The sequence below is a fragment of the Grammomys surdaster genome, unplaced genomic scaffold (assembly GCF_004785775.1).
Source record: "Grammomys surdaster isolate TR1022 unplaced genomic scaffold, NIH_TR_1.0 61, whole genome shotgun sequence".
Taxonomy (NCBI): domain Eukaryota; kingdom Metazoa; phylum Chordata; class Mammalia; order Rodentia; family Muridae; genus Grammomys; species Grammomys surdaster.
The window spans coordinates 15,358,924-15,380,577 of record NW_021604563.1 but is presented as its reverse complement, the minus strand read 5'-3'; the positions used below and the strand labels follow the sequence as shown (position 1 = coordinate 15,380,577).

The 21,654-nt window shown below is 32.8% G+C and overlaps 1 protein-coding gene across 2 annotated transcripts in view; it reads left to right on the top strand.

The window, feature by feature from the left end:
* Klhl4 (kelch like family member 4) overlaps positions 1-18,313 on the top strand; it is a 63,492-nt gene extending 45,179 nt beyond the window's left edge. Inside the window, exons 6-11 of one of the 2 annotated variants that reach the window (XM_028780224.1) lie at positions 4,321-4,489; positions 8,650-8,874; positions 10,467-10,629; positions 12,798-13,010; positions 16,183-16,354; positions 16,880-18,313. In XM_028780224.1, coding sequence (XP_028636057.1) covers positions 4,321-4,489; positions 8,650-8,874; positions 10,467-10,629; positions 12,798-13,010; positions 16,183-16,354; positions 16,880-16,939 — 1,002 coding nt within the window. In that variant the 3' untranslated portion in view covers positions 16,940-18,313. Of the gene's footprint in view, positions 1-4,320; positions 4,508-8,649; positions 8,875-10,466; positions 10,630-12,797; positions 13,011-16,182; positions 16,355-16,879 lie in introns of both variants that reach the window. The other variant, XM_028780167.1, reaches the window with a different exon arrangement.
* Positions 18,314-21,654: the final 3,341 nt, after the last annotated feature.

Below are 21,654 nucleotides of genomic sequence, written 5' to 3'. Positions count from 1 at the left end.
CTCCTTTGGCTGAGAATGGTCTCAAATTCTCTCCATTATCTGTCAAATGGTATTATCTAGTATATCTTTATGGCTTAGTGAAATACCATTTTCTTGTATCCAGTCATCTGTGAATGGGCATCCAGGTTTATTCTATATGAAGGAATTTGTGAATAGTATTGTGGTAATTATGGGTAAGCAGATAACTGTCTACATAGAATGCTAAGTTAGGTTTCTTTGGACATATTCCTAGTATGGTGTAGCTAAATTATATAGTAGTTCTTATTCTAGATTTTTTTAAGAAAATTCATACTAATTTCTTTTTACCAGTTTATTTTTGCAATAGCGGTCCACTAGGGTTTCTTTCAACATCTCTCAAATATGTTATTTGTTTAAGTTTTTTAAATTTTGAATTTTAAATTTTTTAAAAAATTTTTCTTACAGGTATATATTGATGATGTCCATTCGGATGGGAGTGAGATGGAATGGCAGTGTGGTCTTATTTTGTGTTCCTCTGATGGCTAAGAATATTGAAACTTTTTTTCATATGTTCATTGGCCATTTGTGGTTTTTTAGTTTCAGAATTTTCTGTTCATTTCATTTGTCCTTTTATTGGTTGGATATATTGTGTATTTGGTATTTAAAGTTCTGAGGTTTTTGTGGATGCTAGATATTAACTGTTGTTAAATGTGTAGTGGGCAAAGAATTATCTTCTATTCTGTAGATGTCTGTTGCACTTGTTTTCTGTGAAGATTTTTATTTATTTTGTGTAATCTTCAATTAATGTTGCTGTTTATTGAGTCTTTGGAGTTTCTTTTTCAGATTTCTTCCTCTGTTTCTCAGTTTCAGCTGTTCTGTTTAGGTCCTCGATCCATTTAGAATAAGAGGTAGAAATTAGACTCATTCTTATGCATATTGATATCTGATTCCCATCCCTTCATGAGCTGAGGACAACATTCTTTGCTATTTAAAGGTTTATCAAAAATTATGCTGTAGGGATCTACTTTATCCTCAGTACTCTAAGCAGTCCCATTGGAATCTCTCTCTCTCTCTCTCTCTCTCTCTCTCTCTCTCTCTCTCTCTCTCTCTCTCTCTCTCAATGTTACATTTCTATTCACTTTTGTGCAAGAATCATGCTTATTAAATGCTGTTGTACTACTGTTTGAAATTGAATATTATGATGACTTAGCATTCTTCTTGCTTAAGATTTCATTGGCTATATGTGGTATTTTGTGTTTCCATATGAGTTTTTGGATTCTTCACTCTTGCTGCCTTTGACCAATGCTATTGTAATTTTGTTAGTCACATTGAATCTGTACCTTGCTTTCATTTGTGTAGCCTTTCCTTCTTCAGTCCTTTAGAGTTTTCTTGGTAGAACACTTTGGTGATCTTAAATAGGTTTATTCCTGGGTTTATTACTTTTTCAGCTATTACGAATGGAACTTTTCTTGTTTTCCTCAGCACAATTGCTATTGGTACTCATTAAATCTACTAATCTTGATATATCAATTTTGTATAGTGTTACTTTTCTAACAATGTTTATCACATCTAAGAATTTTATAGTCAAGTCCTTTATTGCATATATAATTATATCATAAGCACATATAAATAATGGAAATTCTTTTTTCTATATGAATCATATACTTGTCTTATTGATTTGGCTAATAATTCAAACAGTTCATTGACTAGGAATGGAAAAAGTGCTCATTCTTGTCTTCCTGGTTTTGAAGTGAATGCTTTTCAGTTTTTTACTATTTAATAACTGCCTTAGAAGTGCAACAGTTTCTTTCACAGTCTTCTACCTGTTCCATTGATCTACATGTGTTTGTGTGTGTGTGTGTGTGTGTATGTGTGTGTGCATTCACAACTTTTTGTGCTAGTATCATGCTTATTTTGTAATGCTATATAAACTTCAATATCACAATTTAAGCAAACTATGAATTTTTCTTTTACATTATTTATTATATTTAAGTATGTTCCATCTAGTAATAATTTTCAGAGATTTTTATCCTGAAGTGATGTTGAAGTTCACTGAAGCCTTTTTTATATCTATTAAAATCATTTTGTAGATTCTATATCTGTGTCTATTAATTTAAGGTTTTACATTTGTTGATTTACATTTGCTGTACCTTCCTCATATTCTTAAAAGGAAATCCATTTGATCATATTGTATGACAGTTTTAACATACTATTCAAATATTTTTGCAAGTATTTTATTGAGATATGTAGTATCTATGTTCATTGGGGAGTTGATTTAAAATTTTCAGGTGTTACATTTGCTTGTTAGTTTCCTTATATGGTATTAGGTTTAGGATAATGCTAGCTTCTTTTAGTATGCTTTCTATAGAATTCTATCTCCTTTTGCTTTCTTGAATGATCTGAGACATGTTTACATTGTTTCTTCTTTTAAAACCTGGTAGAATTCAGAACTAAATCTGTCTAGAATTGTCCTTTTCTAGGAATACTCTGATAAGACTTGACTCTTTTAACTTACTATTATACTATAATGAACACTTTTTATATCTCCTGAATTTAATTTTAACTTAAGAATTTATCCTTTACCATAGACTTTCCAGAAGTTTTTGAATATGCATTTTGAAAATATTCTCTAATGATTCTCTGGACTTAATCTTTCTCTATTGTAATGCTTTTTTTTCATCTATAATCTTTTTAAATTTGGCCCTTCACTTTGATTATTTCATTGACTTTATAATGTTCATTTAGTGTCCATTCCATTATATTCACCAATGATTTTTGTGATCTGTTTATGTCTCTTGACTTTGAGTTTGGTTTGTATTTTATGGTGTTGAAGTTAAGATATTTGTATTTTCCATTTTTAATGACAGCATTAATATACTTTTAGAACTGACTGTGATATCAGATACTCTCTAATAAGCTTTTTATGTATATTAAACTAAGAAATTCTACATGTTCTTTGATAATCTATCCATATTTAATGACAATACCAATTGCCTTCTTGAGCCTATTGTATATACAAAAGACAAGACAGTAGTAATACCTAAAAGATAAATACTAAACTATACATATAATGTTGCTCTCAAGATTCTAAATAAATAACAAATAACTGAAATTCAGAATATGTGGAAATTTTTTGTTTGTGTGAATATTTGAATCTTGGAAATTTATTAGATCCTCTTATCTAATGGCATAGAAGATGCCCTCAGAGCATCAGCATGATATTGTCTATAAACTTTTAAAAAATCTAAATTCTTAATCCCTACTCAGACCATTCAAGTCACTGTCTATCAACAGGATCACTAATATATGCCTTAATCTGTGGATCAGATATGGTTAGGTATGCAAAAACCTGAGAAGAGCTAATTTATCTAAATATTTTAAACTTACAGTTCTTTGTATAGATTTTTGTATTTTTCACCAGGCATTAATTTAATCTTCTCTGTATTAGAAACATACAACTCTTGTCCTCTCAACTCTAATAATGCTTTATGCTTAAAATATATTTCATGTGAAAATATCCTGATGCTGTTAATTATAGGCAATGGGATGAACACGTGGGCTTTCTAAAACAATATGTTCTAAACACCATAGAAACAAAATACATGAAGATGATAAATCTTTAAAGCAATTTTCAGAGAAATGTTGTGTAACTTAAACTTCAAACCAATTTGAAATACTATGTTAAAGAAATACCTACAGTTTTGTCAGGCAAATAAAAATAGTGATTTCACCAGAGATTACAAGTTGAAAGAAAGCAGAACTGAAATTAACCAGAAAAAGAAGAAAATGTCAGAGAAATCTTATGAGAGGAGATTAATAATTTCACTCCAGAAATTTGCTTGTTATTTCTTTTGATATACTCTGACAGCATATATCCATAACTCCAAAAACAAATTAATAGAATATAACACCTCTCAACATTATGAAATATGTTCTAGAGTTTTCTCCAGTTCATCTTGGGAGCAATATTTTACATATACTTCATCATTGTCATTTATATTTTATCAGGTAATGATAGGATCTATTAACTACTTTTGCTGATCTTGACTAGTTTCATATGTATACTCACTGTTAAAAGCATATTGATTCAAAATAATACTCTCATATAATGATAAAGATACAGTATTCCTACAGGAGATAATATCTTAACAGAGAATGTTTCCATGACATCTCTGATAGTCCAAATACAAACAACAATAATGAACTTATTGTATTAGCCATCAACAGTAAATGAGATACCTAGCTAGTCTCTTTGATTACTTTTGCCAATTCTTTTTAAAAGTGCTTCATGTAATAGAACTAAATCATGTTCTTTCTGATGTTGGACACCTGATATATGTGTCATGCATTATTACTTTCCAGTTGCTTGCAGATCTGGAAAACAGCGCAATGTTTAGTGGTGATCTGGAATGTCAGAAGCTACTAATGGAAGCTATGAAGTATCATCTCTTGCCTGAGAGACGATCCATGTTGCAAAGCCCTCGTACAAAGCCTAGAAAATCAACTGTGGGGGCACTTTATGCTGTGGGAGGTATGGATGCTGCTAAAGGTAAAAGCAACACATTAATTAGTTGGGAAAATGTCTTCATTTGAAAAAGAAGAGATATTTCTAACAGCCTCCACGATATAAGGATGCTATTAAATCCTTGTTATGTAAGTGTATCTGAAGCTGATTTTCATAATTAGGGTTCTTTGTATGATTTTGTGATCTCATTTTCCTTCTTATCTCTTGGATGATAATCCTTTAATTAGGACTTATCTAACTGCTAATAGCAATTTTACTTTATCAACACAACTCTAGGTTTGAACATTCAGTTTTCCCTATCAAATCTTTTCAGGAAAATGTATTTACATTTATTTATTTATTTATTTATTTATTTATTTATTTATTTATTTATTTATTTAAATTGAAAGGATAAGTGCATCCAGGTATATTTTTGACACAAATGGAATAGTGAGTTCCAGATACTGCTTTCAATTCTCAGCTACATACTTAAAGACTAAAATATTCAATATTCAAAAATATTGAATGAAGTGCTGAAAGCAAGATCATCACTTCAAATTTGCAATAAATGCTTGATTTTACATGAATAATATTTCCATGAAATGAAAGGAACAGTTTCTGAAGGCATTATCCTTGTCCTCCTTGAGCATCTTTTATCTATAGCCTTGTTTATTTGCAAGTCCTTTTTCATTCTTGCTATGTAATTTGAAATATAATTAAGCAAAGACTTAATTTTTTCTTATTTTATTTTACATGCAAGGGTGTTTTCATTTCCTGTATTTCTATGAACCACATGCATGTTTGGTATCCATGAGTATAGTCTCAAAGAGACTAGAAGACTCAATAGATTTCATGGAACTGCAGTTACAGTACAGATGGTTTTGAGCCACCATGTGGATGCTGAAAATAGAACCTAGGTCCTATAGAAGAACAGTCAGTGCTCCTGCCAACTGAATCATCACTCCAACTTAAAGAAAAGATTTTAAAAGTTAAATTTGATTGTATAGAATGTAGATCATACTAAGAGACAATCATACTGATAAACCAAAAGCTGAACTTATATGATACAATGTACCATTTGTCAAATTGATACATTGACAAAATGAACTATAAATTGAAGTTTTTATCCATATAAAAATCCATTATTTTGGTTGGAATAGGAAAAAGGAAATTTGCTAATTAATTATAAATCTTATTTCACTTAATGCATTTTCTATTCCTATAAAAGTTTGTGTCTTGGTAATCTAAAATAATAGACATTTATAAAAAATAGAGATTAAAGTCTAACACGATGGAAAATAGAAGGAAAAAAGTGAAAATGGCAAAGAGCATATAGAGGAGCAACTTTGATTTTTATTAGTGTGCATTCATTTTAGAATGTTATAGTTTCATTAAGTCTTTTTAAACATATATGCAATAGAGTTTATTATTGTTTACCCCTCTATTATTTTTTATTTTTATTATTATCTTTTCTTAAAAATTATCTTGATTTTTGCTTGGCAATCGCCTGTTCTCATAACTAACAAAGTCTTGTACGAGCAGAATGAATTCTTTTCAAACAGCTTTATACTTTTATTGCCATATTATTGACTAATTTTTCAATATACAAACTCTAGAAGAAGTTGTGTATTGGGGGTGCACACCTTTCATCCTAGCACTCAGAGACAGAAGCATGTAGATCTTTGAGTTTGAGGCCAACCTGATGTACAGAGTGATCTCCAGGACATCCAGGGCTACACAGAGAAACCCTCCCTTGAAACAAACAAACAAACAAACAAACAGAGAACTCTGGAAATATATTTAAAATTTAACACCTCTGAAAATGAGATTGTAAATGGTATTATTTCTGAAATTGTGGAAACTACCTCATATAGCAAGTGTTCTTCAGAAAATAACAAATACTATGGGATATCGTAATTAATTTCAGTTGGACCATTTTGTCTTTTATTGCTTTTATTGTTTCATTTTTCATCTTTAGTTTAAGTTTTGCTTTCATAGCCTAGGTTGACCTCAAAGGTCATGGTAGTCATCTTCATCATCCCAAGTGCGGGAATCACAGACATGAGCCACTATTCCTGGCTTCATTGCAGTGACTACAATAACAGTAACAGCTTTGTGGTATTTAAATTAAAAGCTAAACGTACTAAATGCAGAAAAAGAAATGCAATTATCATTAATTGTGCTCTTTTTTATTTCTGTGCTGGAAATCAGTTCAGGGTTTTACACATTTTAGGCTAATTTTCTGGTTTTGAGCTATAATTCAGGTTTGAGTTTGTGATATGTATAAAGACACCATCTGCAATATAGAAACATTTTTAAGTGTTGATTTTATTTATTAATTGCATATGTGAACACATGTGCCACAGTATGCATGTGGAGACAATTTACAGGCATCAGTTTTCTCTTTCCCATCAAATGGCAGGCATCAGGCTTAGCTGCCAGCAACTTTACCTCCTGAGCCATTTTTCTGGTACAGTATGGAAACTTCTTATGTGTTTGTTGTATTTGCTTCTAGTTTGTTATTTCCAATAATACCTTGTCTATTTTAAACTTAAATGAAGGTTTTAAAAACAAAAAAAGACCAAAAAAGTAGGTATAAGTATATAAAGCTACATGCCTGATTCTAAAAAATAAGCAAAATAGGAGATTTTTCTGATTGAACTCTATTACCAAAGTTCAGTTTTAGAAGCAACTAAACCTTTCATTTTGAGGGTCACTGAGTTCTTGGTAGATAGGCACAACATAAAACACTCTATTGGAAGTTTCAGACTATTAGGAGAATAATAAGATCTAGTAGTTGTGAGTACCTTTTGAAAACACTTTGTAAGTCTGGCCACAATACTGGATGAGAGCTTCTATTACTTCAACTTTGGGCATTTTAAAATTAGATAATCTTGATATGCTATTGAATGAATTCTTTCTGAAAGTATATGTTCCTTTATCTCTATTGTCACTATTCTAAAAGGGATAGCAGCAAAACTCTCCCTACTATATTTGTGGTTTCAGGTTCTTGAAAAAAACAGTGTGAGCACTTAAGAAAAACAATAAAACAGAAAATAATTAGATGGAAAACTATAGAAGTGACTACTAATTCGCCCAACTTTCACTCTAAATTTATTCATTAGAAGGCTATTCATTGGGGCTGGAGAGATGGCTCAGCGGTTGAGAGCACTGATTGCTCTTACAGAAGTCGTGAGTTCAATTCCCATCAATCACATGGTGTCTCACAAATCTGCAATGGGGTCTGATGCCCTCTTCTGGTGTGTCTGAAGAGAGCAATGGTATACTCATATACATAAAATAAATAAATCATTAAAAAAGAAATGTAAAAAGATCATGTACTCTAAAAGAGAAGAAGAAGAAGAAGAAGAAGAAGAAGAAGAAGAAGCCTAAGAAGCCTATTCATTGTGAAAAATCAACTTTAACTAAAAAACACTTTGAGTAAATGACAAAATGCATTGTATACAGAAGGGAAAAATCCATTATAGTAATAGTACAAATTTACTCATGTACAGGTGAGAGTATATACTATTTCACTAAATTGACATTTCAGAAGTTTAAATTAAAACTTTCATCAATGAGATAATTCCTCAGAGGTGTACACCTGTAGCCACAATTCTTCACACAACCACCATGCAACATTTGAGAAAACATGCTTAAAAGGAAGTTTAATTCTTGATTATTTAGTCATCTGCCTAAAATTTAATTCACATGCACACACACACATACACACACTCACACACACATACACACCTATATTCACACTATGAATAAATCTTTAAATTGTAGAAAAACACAGAAGTAAAGAATAATTATTATAATTAAAATTTTAAAGATATATAATATGCAATAACAGAATCCAATATATGGGCTTTTTTATTATAAGTATGATGTTGGACTCCTGTGTTAGTAACACAGACTTATTCTATTTTGTGTTATATTTAATATTAGCATGATACTCATATTTTGATGGCATAAGCCACATATCTAAAACTATTTCCTTCTCGATATTCCAATTCAACCCAGAAGTATCACTCATTGCCTTATGTTTCAGTTAGTACTATCATATTAGCTAGTTAATTTGAGCTCTTTCCTGATTCTATGCTGCTAATTAGAACACATAATGTGAAACAAGCCAATTCAGATTTTTAAAGTGGTTTCATCATTGCTAATTATATCTTTAACAGGTACTACTACAATTGAGAAGTATGACCTCCGAACCAACAGTTGGATCCATATTGGCACTATGAGTGGACGTAGACTTCAGTTTGGAGTTGCAGTTGTCGATAATAAACTTTATGTTGTGGGAGGAAGAGATGGCTTAAAAACTTTGAATACTGTGGAATGTTTTAATCCAGTTACTAAAACCTGGGTTGTGATGCCTCCTATGTCAACACATAGGCATGGGCTAGGTATGATATTTAATGGTATATAATTACTGAAAAAAAATGTTCAGGAAAGCTTTTAAAATTTTATCTAGCTTCACTTTATAAGGAGTTATTCAAAGAGTCACATTAGCTTCAGAGTTCTGGGGAGGTTAAGCAAACCTGAAATGTGCATGGAAATCTTTAACTGTAACATAATATATTTTAATTCTATGTCCCTTCTACCAACACTTGAAAGGTTTCCATTTCAGAGAAGACAATAATTTTCAGAAGGTATATTTTATTGAAAATATGAAAGGCAGTAAAATACTTTATCCAAGCTCAGTTCAGAGTATAAAATTTTAGACAATGGGAAAGCATTTTAAGTTTAAATTAGAAAATTATGCATGCCACAACAAGCAATTTGCATTCATTGAAAGACTTAGGGTAGAAGCCTAGCATAAACATGTTTATGATTAGCACTTTTGTTGATCAGAGCTCTAAAATATAATTAAGACAGCAGTTTCTAAGCAGTTTAAGAATGAGTACGGTTGTGTAGACTAGAGGAGAACTTTTATTCTTCTGAATATTTGTCAAGGTATATATTTTTTATCCCATGTTCCATATGCTTTAAATATTACAATATTTGAAAAATAAATTTGATTCTTTTTGTTTTATACAACAGAAATTTTAGGTTTTATTTTTTTAAATCATGTATAGGCAAATGTGTCTATGTATGGGTTTATGATCATGCAAATGTGCCTTGGAGATCAGAAAACGATGTTAGATTTCTTGGAGCTGGAGTTACAGGCAGTCATGAGTGCTAGAACTGAACTTATCTAGTCCTTGGCAATCTCACCCCCACTTTTAACCACTCAGTTATTTATCTATTAGCACAATAGACTTTAATAGGGCTAGGCTACTAAGTATCAGTTCCAGGGCTGAACTCATTTGTCTCCTCATTTGTCTTGATAAACAGTTTCTGCTAAATCATACAGAATGTAGTTATTATCTGTTATATCAATGTACTTATTATACACAGGCACGCTCTGTAGAGAAATATAGGCAAGCTTTTAAAATACAGTTTAACAGTTGTTAATAATTGCATATGTGATACAGGCTTACAAAACACAATGTGAGTCTGATTTAGATGAAAGTGAAAGCAAAACCCAATACTCAGAGTCCTGAGAGGCAAGAAGAGAGATCATTCTTAATTTCTACAAAAACTTCCGGCTAAATCTCAAAAAATGCATGCTTTTTGAATTATCTCAACGAAATTATTTTAACCTTGTATTCAAATATGAATTGAGAAGAGATTCCACATTAAGCCTGAAAGTAGTGGTTTAAGTATCCTGTCCTATATGTGTTTACATTAATAAACAATGTTGAAATAATGCCAGAAATAATAGCTTTCTGTGATATATAGATATATATAGATATATATATCAGTGAAGTTTTTTATGATAGTAAGACCAAATTTATCCTCACACAGGAATCAAAGTATTCACACCTACAGAAAACTATTTCAAATACAAAATACAGAGGATATTTTTGGCAGTTGGTTTCTTGTAAAGTGATAACGAAGTTATTACATGAGATATGCCTAGGTGTGCCCTTATATTTATTATGTTATTCTTTAGGCGTAGCCACACTTGAAGGACCAATGTATGCTGTTGGAGGTCACGATGGATGGAGCTATCTAAATACTGTAGAAAGATGGGATCCTGATGGACGTCAGTGGAACTATGTGGCCAGCATGTCAACTCCAAGAAGCACAGTTGGAGTTGTTGCATTGAACAATAAGTAAGATTAAACACACAATCTCTTTCCTCTCAGGAGTAGAAAGTCTTAGAGAAGAGAGTCTCTGTGTCACGGTCATCAAACAATAAACATTCTACATGGTCACAGCATCCTTTTTAGCAATTATAAGAGTCATTTGGTGGAAATGTTCCTTCATTATGAAAAAAAAATAGTTGTCTAAAATAAATGCTTCATTAAATATATACTTTTATTTTTTATCTTTTTTAATTGGTTATTTTATTTATTTACATTTCGAATGTTATTCCTCTTTTCTGCTTCCCCTCCACAAACTCCCATTCTTGCACACTCCCCCTGCTTCTATGTGGGTGCTTCCCCACCCACTCACCCACCCACCTACTCCCTCCTAAAGGCCCTATCATTCCACTACACTGGGTCATCGAGCTTCCACAAGACCAAGGGTATTTCCTCCCATTGATATCAGATAAGGCCATCCTCTGCTACATATGCAGCTGGATCCATGGGTCCCTCCATGTGTACTTTTTGGTTGGTAGTTTAGTCCCTGAGAGCTCTGGTGGGTCTGGTTGGTTAATATTTTATAGAACTTCTCTTTTCAAATTTTTGGTACTGTGACCAGAAATATCATCACTTTTTGAACAAATTTTGCATCTTAGCCCTATCTCAAAATAGAATCTGCATTTTAATAAAATTCTTAAGAAAAGTATATCTACATAAAATTAAAGAGCATTATTGTGGATAATCATTTCCAGTTTATCCTAAATAAATGGCAAATTTCGCATTGCTATTTTCTCTAAATTTACAAAATCATTTGTCTGCCTATGTTTATAAATAAGATAATGTTTTGTTCAGCAATCTATCTTCTGAAAGATTATAAGTATTAAATTCCTCCTGGTTTTGCCCCTGAAGATTTACTTTTTCCTGGTCCTGTGAGAACAAGCTAATAAACGAAACCTAATGATGCTTCCATGTATTGAATCTGTACCACATAATTATGTTTTTCTTTATTTTTTAAATTTTTCTCCTATTGTTGAGATTAAAATATAATGACATCATTTTGCCTTCCCTCTAAACTCTCCCATATACGTTTTATTACTCTATCTAGTTTATGACCTCTTTTTCATCCACTATTTTCACATTCATATATGCATACACATATATTACTAGATATAACATGTTTAGTCTGTGAAATGCTACTTATATGAACATTTTCAGGGATATAGAATCACACAAGGATAGCTTACATGGTAGGAATTTCGTACAACAGGGTAGGCTGTGTCTAGAAGAACTATCTGACTCTGTACTCTGTATTCTGATTGTACATAAAACTGGTACGTGAACAAATTAATGAGCACAATAAAAAAAATCAGCCCGGGTATGTTTTAGAACTCAACACATGAAGAAATAGGAAATATGTACAGCAGATAGGAGGTCCATATCCATAATACTGTTAGAATTCACACAATCATAAATGGGCACTCTGATCAAACCTGATGATATTAAGTGATTCACTTCCATAGTCTCCTCTATACATTATACCAGGTTCAAATCATCAACTTGAACTAATTTCATTTTGTATTATTAAGTTTCTACTGTTCAAAATTCAGTGTGAAATAAAGTAACAAGCATATAGTTTAATAAATGTTCATCATCTTTATTATAACAGGATAAATTTAAATTAAACATTATATTTCAAAATAATTAACAATTGCAAGTTACTAAGGAAAGAGTAGGAGTTACATTTTCTTCCTGGGGATAATTCACCTTCTTTATTCTATTCTATTTCCTAAATTGACTTATATCAATATCGTTTAGGAAAAAAATTTTATACTAAACAACTTGTACATTAATGTGTGAAGTCAAGTAATTGTAACTTTGTTGAAAATTATTGTTGGAACTATGTGCAAAACCTCTTGATACCTTCTGGCTTTTTACAAATGCTTGTCTTCTGGACCTTTTACTGTTATTTTAAACAAACTTTGACATAAATTAAATAGGCTAGGTTGGTCAAAGTATCATAGATAACTACCCATTCATAAACATAGGCTTTCTGTTGTAAATAGTAATGAGCTAGAATATGCATTATAAAATGTGAGAAAATAAAAGTACATTCATTTTTATTTTGATTGATGCATGAATTTTTGCATGAATATATGCACACACACAGGTATATATGTATGTATATATTTTTCTAGGCTGTATGCTATCGGTGGACGTGATGGAAGTTCCTGCCTCAAGTCCATGGAATACTTTGACCCACATACTAACAAATGGAGTCTGTGTGCCCCTATGTCCAAAAGACGTGGAGGTGTAGGGGTAGCCACACACAATGGATACTTGTATGTTGTAGGGGGTCATGATGCCCCTGCTCCTAATCATTGCTCCAGGCTTTCTGACTGTGTGGAAAGGTAAGAGTTTGTTTGTTTTTGTTTTGTTTTTGTTTTTGTTAAAGTTGTTCAAATCCTTTGTACTGATTTTATTTATTTATTTATTTATTTATTTTATTCTTTAATTCTTTTTTACTGTTCAGTCTTCATCCTCTTCCGGTCAGCTCCATGACCCCTTCTCATGCCATACTCTGCCCCCCTCCTCTAATCTCCAAGAAGATTTCTGCACCCCACCAAATCTTCCCACCCTTTGGAGGCCCAAGTCTCTTGAAGGTTAAGTGCACTTCTCTCACTGAACCCAGACCAGGCAGTCCTCTGCTGTATATGTGTTGGGGACCTCATATCAGCTGGTGTATGCTGCCTGGGTAGTGGCTCAGTGTTTGAGTGATCTCAGGGGTCCAGGTTAGTTGAGACTGCTGGTCTTCCTATGGGGACACCCTCCTCCTAGGCTTCTTCCAGCTTTTCTCCAATTCAACCACAGAGATTCCTGTCTTCTGTCCATTGTTTGGGTGCTAGTATTTTCATCTGACACTTTCAGATGCTTATTGGGCCCCTCAGAGGTCAGCCATGGTAGGCTCCTGTCTATGTGTGAGGTTATTTAGATTGTTTTTTTTTAATGAGAAAAATTTGAAAGTACCAGAATGTAATCTTGTGATATGTTAATCTTTTAAGTAGATTATAAACATTCTACACTTAGACAAAATATTTTGTAAATGTCTATAAAATTCAGCATAAAACTATGAAATATATCTCGGTTAGTTACATTATAAAGTAGCAGCACAAAAAAAAGAGAAAGAATATTTTATGAAAAGCTATCAATCAACTCATGAGATTCAAATGATGTTTATTGTTTCTAAGCTCAATGGAGCAAGTGATTTAAAAAAAACCCAGTGTTATCACAAAATATAGGCAGAATTTTTAAATAAAATTGATTTTCTAAACAATGACTTTACTGCAATAAATATTTTCTTGCTCAAAGCTAAGTTCTCTGAGTGGAATACATTGATTCAGATAAATAGCATGATTTGTTGCTTAAAATAATGATCATTTGTCTGAATTCCCTTTCAAAGTAGACAGCTTGTGAAAGCAAAAAGAAAGTTAAAATTGTGTTATCACCAACTCACAAATTTTCACTTGCACCTCTGAAGACACACTTGATACAAGGATTAAAGAAATTCGTGGAACCAGTATAAAATTTGTACTTTTTATACATAACTTTCTGTTGGGATTTCCTTAATAACACACACACACACACAGACACACACACACATGAATATTGCATACATTTTAAACCACTGGAGCAAAGGAAGAGAGGGGTTTCTAGTTTTCTGGTGTGCTTCTTTGCTGGTGTTAGAAAACATTGACCAAAAGTAAGTTAGTGGAGGAAGGGATTTATTTCAGTTTATAGCTTATAATCCATCATCAAGGAAACCAAGTCAGGAATTCAAGCAAAAATTGTGAATTGGAACTGAAACAGAGAATATGGAGGAACACTGATTACTTGTGTGTTCCCCATGTCTTACTAGGCTTGTTTTCTTACACAGCCCATCTGCCCTGGGATGGCACTGCCCACACTGGGTTGTACAACTCCACATTAGGCATTAATTGAGAAAATGCCCCCACACATGCCTACATGACAAAATCTAATGAAGGCAATTCCTGAACTGAGATCTTCACTATCCTGATGACTCCAGTTTGTGACTAATTGACAAAAACTTACCAACACATAAAAAACACATAGCTATATCTTCCTGACATTATATTTGTTAAAAGAAAATGGTTGATTTGTCCAATATCCTAAAATTTTCTTAACCATTATTTAACTTGTAAGCATTAAACTTAAAAGGTTCCCAAACTTTTTTCTATAATTTTTATAGCTTCTGTGTTTTTCCTATAATGTTAATTTAAAGTTGTAAAAAATTCTCAGTGTTCTATCTTGTATGCAATGAGCCAGTGATAAATTATCTTTTCAAGATCATTAGAAGTTTCCATCCAAATTTATATGTATTTGTGTTTGTGTGTCTATAGACTGACCAATAAAAAAAGAAAAAGAAACAGCGAGGAAGCAGGACTATTTGAATTGAATATGGTGGAGTACTCAATGTACTGCTTGACAACTAATACTCCATGTCTTCACAGATTATAAAACTATTAACAATTGCATTTTCTTCCAAAAATTCACTATCTCTTGGGCTGGGGATATAGCCTAGTGGAAGAGTTAGCACACTTATCAAACATGTTAAGAACTCAGACTCAGTCTTCAGGAAGGCCAATAATGAACAAATAAACCAAAATCATAACAGCTCAACATTTTCTGAATTAAAGAATAACATGAAAATCTTAATATTTTGATACTTAATTATGTATGAATAGAAAATAGGAGATTTTATGTAAATAGATAATGACACACCTTTGGGAATTCTGGCTTACATGTGAATCTGTTGATTTAACTCACTATGGCCTTAATTAACAACATTGCTTGGAAGATGCAGCATATAGAACATCAAATATAGATTTGTTTTGGTTCTATGTCTCAACATACTATAACAACTTAAGGTGATACAGTAAGAATATTTTATATACAGTAGTATATAAAATACCTAGAGGTAGACTTGATAATTTAAAGCTCTTAAGGTTAAAATATTATTGATTGATAACAAATCATATTCAAGCTAAAATGAGATGCTTTGGATAGTTATTGAAAAATTTAAAGTTTAAAGGAGGTAATACTAGTATAAATACATTTGTAAAAGGTGCTATATGAAAAAAACACTTTCAATGTGCTTTTACAAATAGGTCATGATTAGAAATCATTTCATGTATAACTATATGAATTTACTTTTCACATTTTTAGATTGAATGTTATATATGTTTAATGTACAGTTCAGATCTGCAGAAATTTTTTTCTATGGAAGGTTTTCATACCAAATTTTTATACCATATGAGAAAGGGGACGAAAGGAAGCACTTCGTTTACTTTTCATATGTTTTGTGCGCCCTCTTGTGACGAAAGAGGGTTATGTCATGTATTTGTTCTTTAATAAAAATTTTTGTCTTGAATAGTAAACCTATACTTGATAGTTACAATGTTTTAATTTCTGTGCTTTACACCATAGCACATTTTATTAATTACTATCTTTCATTGTAACATTACTGGACTTTTACCTCTCAATTGTCGTCCTAAATCTCTTAAGATATGATCCAAAAAGTGATTCGTGGTCAACTGTGGCACCTTTGAGTGTTCCTCGAGATGCTGTTGCCGTGTGCCCCCTTGGAGACAAACTCTACGTGGTTGGTGGATATGATGGTCATACTTATTTGAATACCGTTGAATCATATGATGCCCAGAAAGATGAATGGAAAGAGGTATTCTTGTAAAACTGTCTTCAAATTAGTATATTTCAGAATTTAAGGAAAGATTTTAAAGCTTAATTTTAAAATTCATTTTATATTGTTCCTTTGAAGAGCTGTAGTAGGTCTTTTCTTAGTAGACAAATACCTAATAGACCTAGATTCTGTTATTGACTCAATCACTGTTTCAGTTTTAATCTCTCAAAGCATAAAAGCACACTAACAGAGAATAGCAGTATAATTATCTATGCCAAATTCTTGTGATCCATTATTTCATGTAGCCCTCACAAAATCTTTTTGAGTAGTTATCATTAGTTGTGCCTTTTCAACTGAAAAAAAAATGTTGCACATATAAAATTGTTTCCAAAGCAACTGATCAACTATCCATGATCTATTTGCATTCTATTCTCTATTATGAACTGGGTTGTAGTTTTCTTAGTTTTAGACAAGGTAAAAGTTAGGTCAAAATAGGCAACAATTCTTTGAAGGCCAGCATTCTGGGTTATGCTAAAGACAGTATTTTTTTTCTTTTTGTCTTAGGAAGTCCCTGTGAACATTGGAAGAGCCGGAGCATGTGTTGTTGTTGTGAAGCTCCACTGAAATCATCATTTGCTGATGTAATTAAATGGATTTCAAGAATGAAGAAAAAAATATGCTCTTTTATGAAGTTCATAAGCAAACTAAATGCTGTTGTGTCGTTCTCATATATAGTTGAAACTGTTAACATTCATAAGACTGAAAATGAAACTTAAATGTGGATTACATGTTAGTGTTAAGTATCTGTACTCAGTTTATAGTCTAATGAGAAATACAATAGGCTATGATTTATGCTCATTACCATAAAATGTTAAAATACCTAATGGATATTTGGTAGTGGGCAATATTTGAAGATGATAAATACATTAACAGTTTTCATGTATGGATCTGGGAAGTGAAAAGAAAACAATTCTGTTAAAGGTACTCTACTGTCTGGAATAGCTTAATACAAAAATGACAGGAGCTTTAAAGCATAGCATCTGGTTTTCATACAATAGCTCACATTGCTAATAATACCTCACATTTGTCAAGAAGAAAGGTTTTTCTGTGTCAAAGATGAAAGAGATCATTTGTTGATATAATTTGCTATTCTAATCACATTATTTCAAACTTTCCATAAGCCTATTATTTTTAGTTAACTATCTGCCAAAATACATGTATAGATTTTCTATTTCATCATGTGGTGTATTGGTAGATTCATTTGCAGTAAGATATCATAATATCACATATACAATCTTTACTCTGTATCAGTGAATCAGTGAATATTATATTGATACAAACATGGACCTAAGCTTCAGAATGTGAGGCCCTCATTTGTGAAGAAATTAATTTTCTCCTCAAACATTTAAGGTGTTCATTGTAAACACCTTCTATTAAGTTTCAAAAGTTGATTTAAACAATTCTAAAGAGGATTATAATTGAAAAAATGATCCACAGTGCTGACACTTGGATACACCAAAATGTTTAATATACATTGTCAATTCTATAATTTCTATTTACCTCTAAATATCTGATTTTCTTTTAATTTCATAATCATGTTTATCTAGTAGGAGATGGTAAGGATAAATGTACTACATAACCACACTTTTGAAAATGAAAAGAATATTGAGTTATAGTTTAGCTTTTAACTATTATTTTCATTCATTTTATCTAGTGATAAAACTACATGGTGAAATATTGAAAACACATTTATGTAGTTAACTTTTCAAGTAAATGTTCCATTTTAGAATTTCTATAATATCTTCTCATAAATGACCTTTGTATTGTAGACTATCAACAACAACAATAAAAAAATCAAAAATCAAAAAATCCAGAGAGATGCTTATAATATGTATTACTACTAACTATTAATTTTTTAAATTACATCATAAGTTGCACAAAGATGTTTGTAATTTGACCAGCTGAATTTAAATAAAATCTTTTCTCTCTGGCTATCAAGACTATGCTTTTAGAATATGCTGAACACATGCTGAATGAGCCTTTTGATGCTGCTTTGCCACAATAATGAAAATATTTAAGCGCTAATATATAGTTTCCTCTTTTTTCTTATTTTGTCTGTAATTCTCAACAGAGATCTATAGACTTTTCTATGTCTAGAGGTAAGACAGAGTGACAGAGTGACACTGAGAGACTGAAACACACATAAGACCTTGCTGGCGTTTTTAATATTTGTTTAGCATGCATTAAGTATATGTAATAATGAGTTGCCTTGTGAAAGTTATTATATGAGCATAATGTATTTTGATCATATTTGTTATACTTTATACTTTAGCTACCCTCTTTTTTTTTTCTCTCTCCTACTAATCACTTTCCTCTTCTCAGCCCCTCATTTCATGTCTTTCATTAGTGCTATTTGCAGTAGCATGGGTGAGAGGTTGGTTAGATGTTTTAGATTAACATTAAAAATAAACAATGTAAAAGGAGAGATATCTTGGACTTTAACGCATCATGCCATTTGAGGTACCATGTTAAAAAAAAGTTATGAATAATTTGATGAGTTACTGGTTAAATGCCCCATTTAACAGATTCTCAATGTTACAATAGTGATTACAGGGTACCAAGAAACTGTCTGAACTAATGCTTGATCAAGCAAGTAGATATGGAATACCATCTTTTTCCCAGCTTGCTTTGCTTTCATTGATATTATTTCATTGATTGATTTGCTTATTGACTTTTAGGAGAAATGCACATGATACCCAAGGATACCATTTCTCAGCTGCATTTGGAAATTATGCTTTTAAAAAAGAAAGAAAATTAGGCTTAGCCACTCCATCCTAGAATGAACTGCAAAATGAAGGCCAAAATTTGAGAGGATTAGAGTTCATAATGATGGAGCAAGCAAAGGGATGGTAACAGGAACAACTGAGAGCTCAAATCTTGATCTCTAAGTAGGAGGCAGAGGCCACAGTGAGAATTCCAAGTCTTCTGAAACCTCAAAACCTACCCCATGTGACACACCTCCTTCAACAAGACCACACCTCTTAATTGTTTCAAAACAGTACTACCAACTAGGAACCAAGCATTCAAGTATCTGAGCCTCTGGGGGCCATTCTCATTCAAACCACCACAGGAAGTTATTTGTTTTCACTAATACATGAAACCACATGTTGGGAATGTCATACCAGAAGACATGTGGACATGTCATTCAAGTCTTTACCAATTTACATTGAAAGCAGAGTCATTGGGCAGAAAATCTATTTGAACAGGATTGTCTCTTTGTTAATTATAATTTTTCATAAGATATATGAAAAAATATCTGAGTGCATGTGACCAATATGCACAGAGAGCTACAGAGGCCCAAAAGCCAAGAGCATAGCTTTGTTCCTCACAATGAAACACAGTTGGGAAATGGAGTGAAGACAATTCCTTCTTTACATACATTAGTAGAGACTATTTATCAGTGGCTAATTTAAGCAGACTAAAGTAGTGAAATGTCTTAGCCACTATTCTTTTGCGGTAAAGAGAGACCATGGCAAAGATAACTCTTCTAAAATAATATATTTAATTTTTTGCTTCCAGTTTCATAAGGTTAGTTCATTTTGAGAGGGAAACAAACAGACATGGGGCTAGAGAAGTAGCAGAGAAGTTTACATCCCGATACACAGGCAACAGACAAACACTAGGCCTGGCATGGGCTTTTGAAACCTCACAGCTCACCTCCGGTGACACACCTCCTCAAAGAAGACATAACTATTCCAACAAGCACACATCTTCTGATCCTTCCCAAGCCATTCATCAACTGGGGATTAAGCCTATGGGATTATTCTCACTCAAGCCACTACCGAAAATGATTTTTTTTTTTTTTTGGTTTTTCGAGACATGGTTTCTCTGTGTAGTCCTGGCTGTCCTGGAACTCACACTGTAGACCAGGTGGGCCTCAGACTCAGAAATCCACCTGCCTTTGCCTCCCAAGTGCTGGGATTAAAGGTGTGTGCCACCACTGCCCGGCTGAAAATGATTTTTTAATTAACATTCTTTTAACATGTGTATGAACTAATACATTTGAACACTTTACACTTAGTAGACAAAAATGTTACTTTTTGATATATGTGATAATATAAACCATCTTACCTGATAATAAAAGACAATACCTCTACAACACAGACAAGGAGACAAATAGTTCATTCCCAGGAATGGGTGGGTTATCTGTTTTAGAGTTGTTTGCCAGTGGGATCCTATAGACTCCTAAACATTACAGGCTATTACCACTGTTTTTGTTTACAATCCCTCCCTCATGTAGTTGGCAATACGATTGCTGATAGTATCATATATATGATTCTTGCAATTCAGAGAAATCAAGCTAGTACTGACCTGGTAGTATCATGTCTATTTTCTTTTTTTTTAAAATAATTTATTTATTTATCTATTTCAAATCATAATGCATTCAGCCAGGGGTTATAAACACAGAAAGGCAGGACGTGGGGAAGGGGATGACACTGGAGTGTGTGTGTTCAGGGGGAATACAGATATCTTTCAGAACCAGGTATCGGCTGGCTGAAGGTTCAGCGGACAAGTCACTATGACTGCCTATGACTCTCTTGTCCTTATCTAAGTTGGTATTACCTGCCAAGGCTACCTATTTACAAGGTCTGTAACTACTCAGGCTGGTAAATTTCCACAAATGCTGCCTGTTTAAAATAGCTTATAGCCCTCTGTTACAATGTTTTTCCACAGAGACCCAAGACTTGGTGTTAGTATACATGTATGACAGGCCTATTGCTAATTTTAGGACTATAGCTGATTTTAGGCCTTCAGTGTGTAAGCAGGGCTGCCCCTGACATCTCCTCCCTTCTCTAAGTATAGAAGGGCTGTGGCTATTGTAATAATCTTGCGAAGGCTGGAATAGCTGCCTGAAATCCAGTAATTGAAGGGCACCTTGTAATGGCTCTGGTCCCCCTGTCGTTGTCCAGTGAGGCATGAGGGCCATACCCATCCTGATGTCTTTTTCCTAGAGAGGGGATACTTTTGACATCAACCCCAATGCAGTCAGGCTTGTCCCTCAGGGAACCCAGAGAGATACTTTTAACTTTTATTTATATTCCCTTGCAGTGCTTAGCCTTGCAGCCTAAGCAAGAATTCAGATCACGAGTCAGAGGGGGTTCTGGGTGGCCCCTCTCTGCTTGGTCTAGGTGCAGAAGTCCCCTCTTTTAGATTGGGTGGAGATGGGTTTGGGGAACAACCTGTATAAAGTAACAACATCATCTTGAGTCTCGTGGTCCTCCATAGCTAACTTATGATAATGTATCTGAATCAAATTATTTATCTGTTGTTTCACAGAG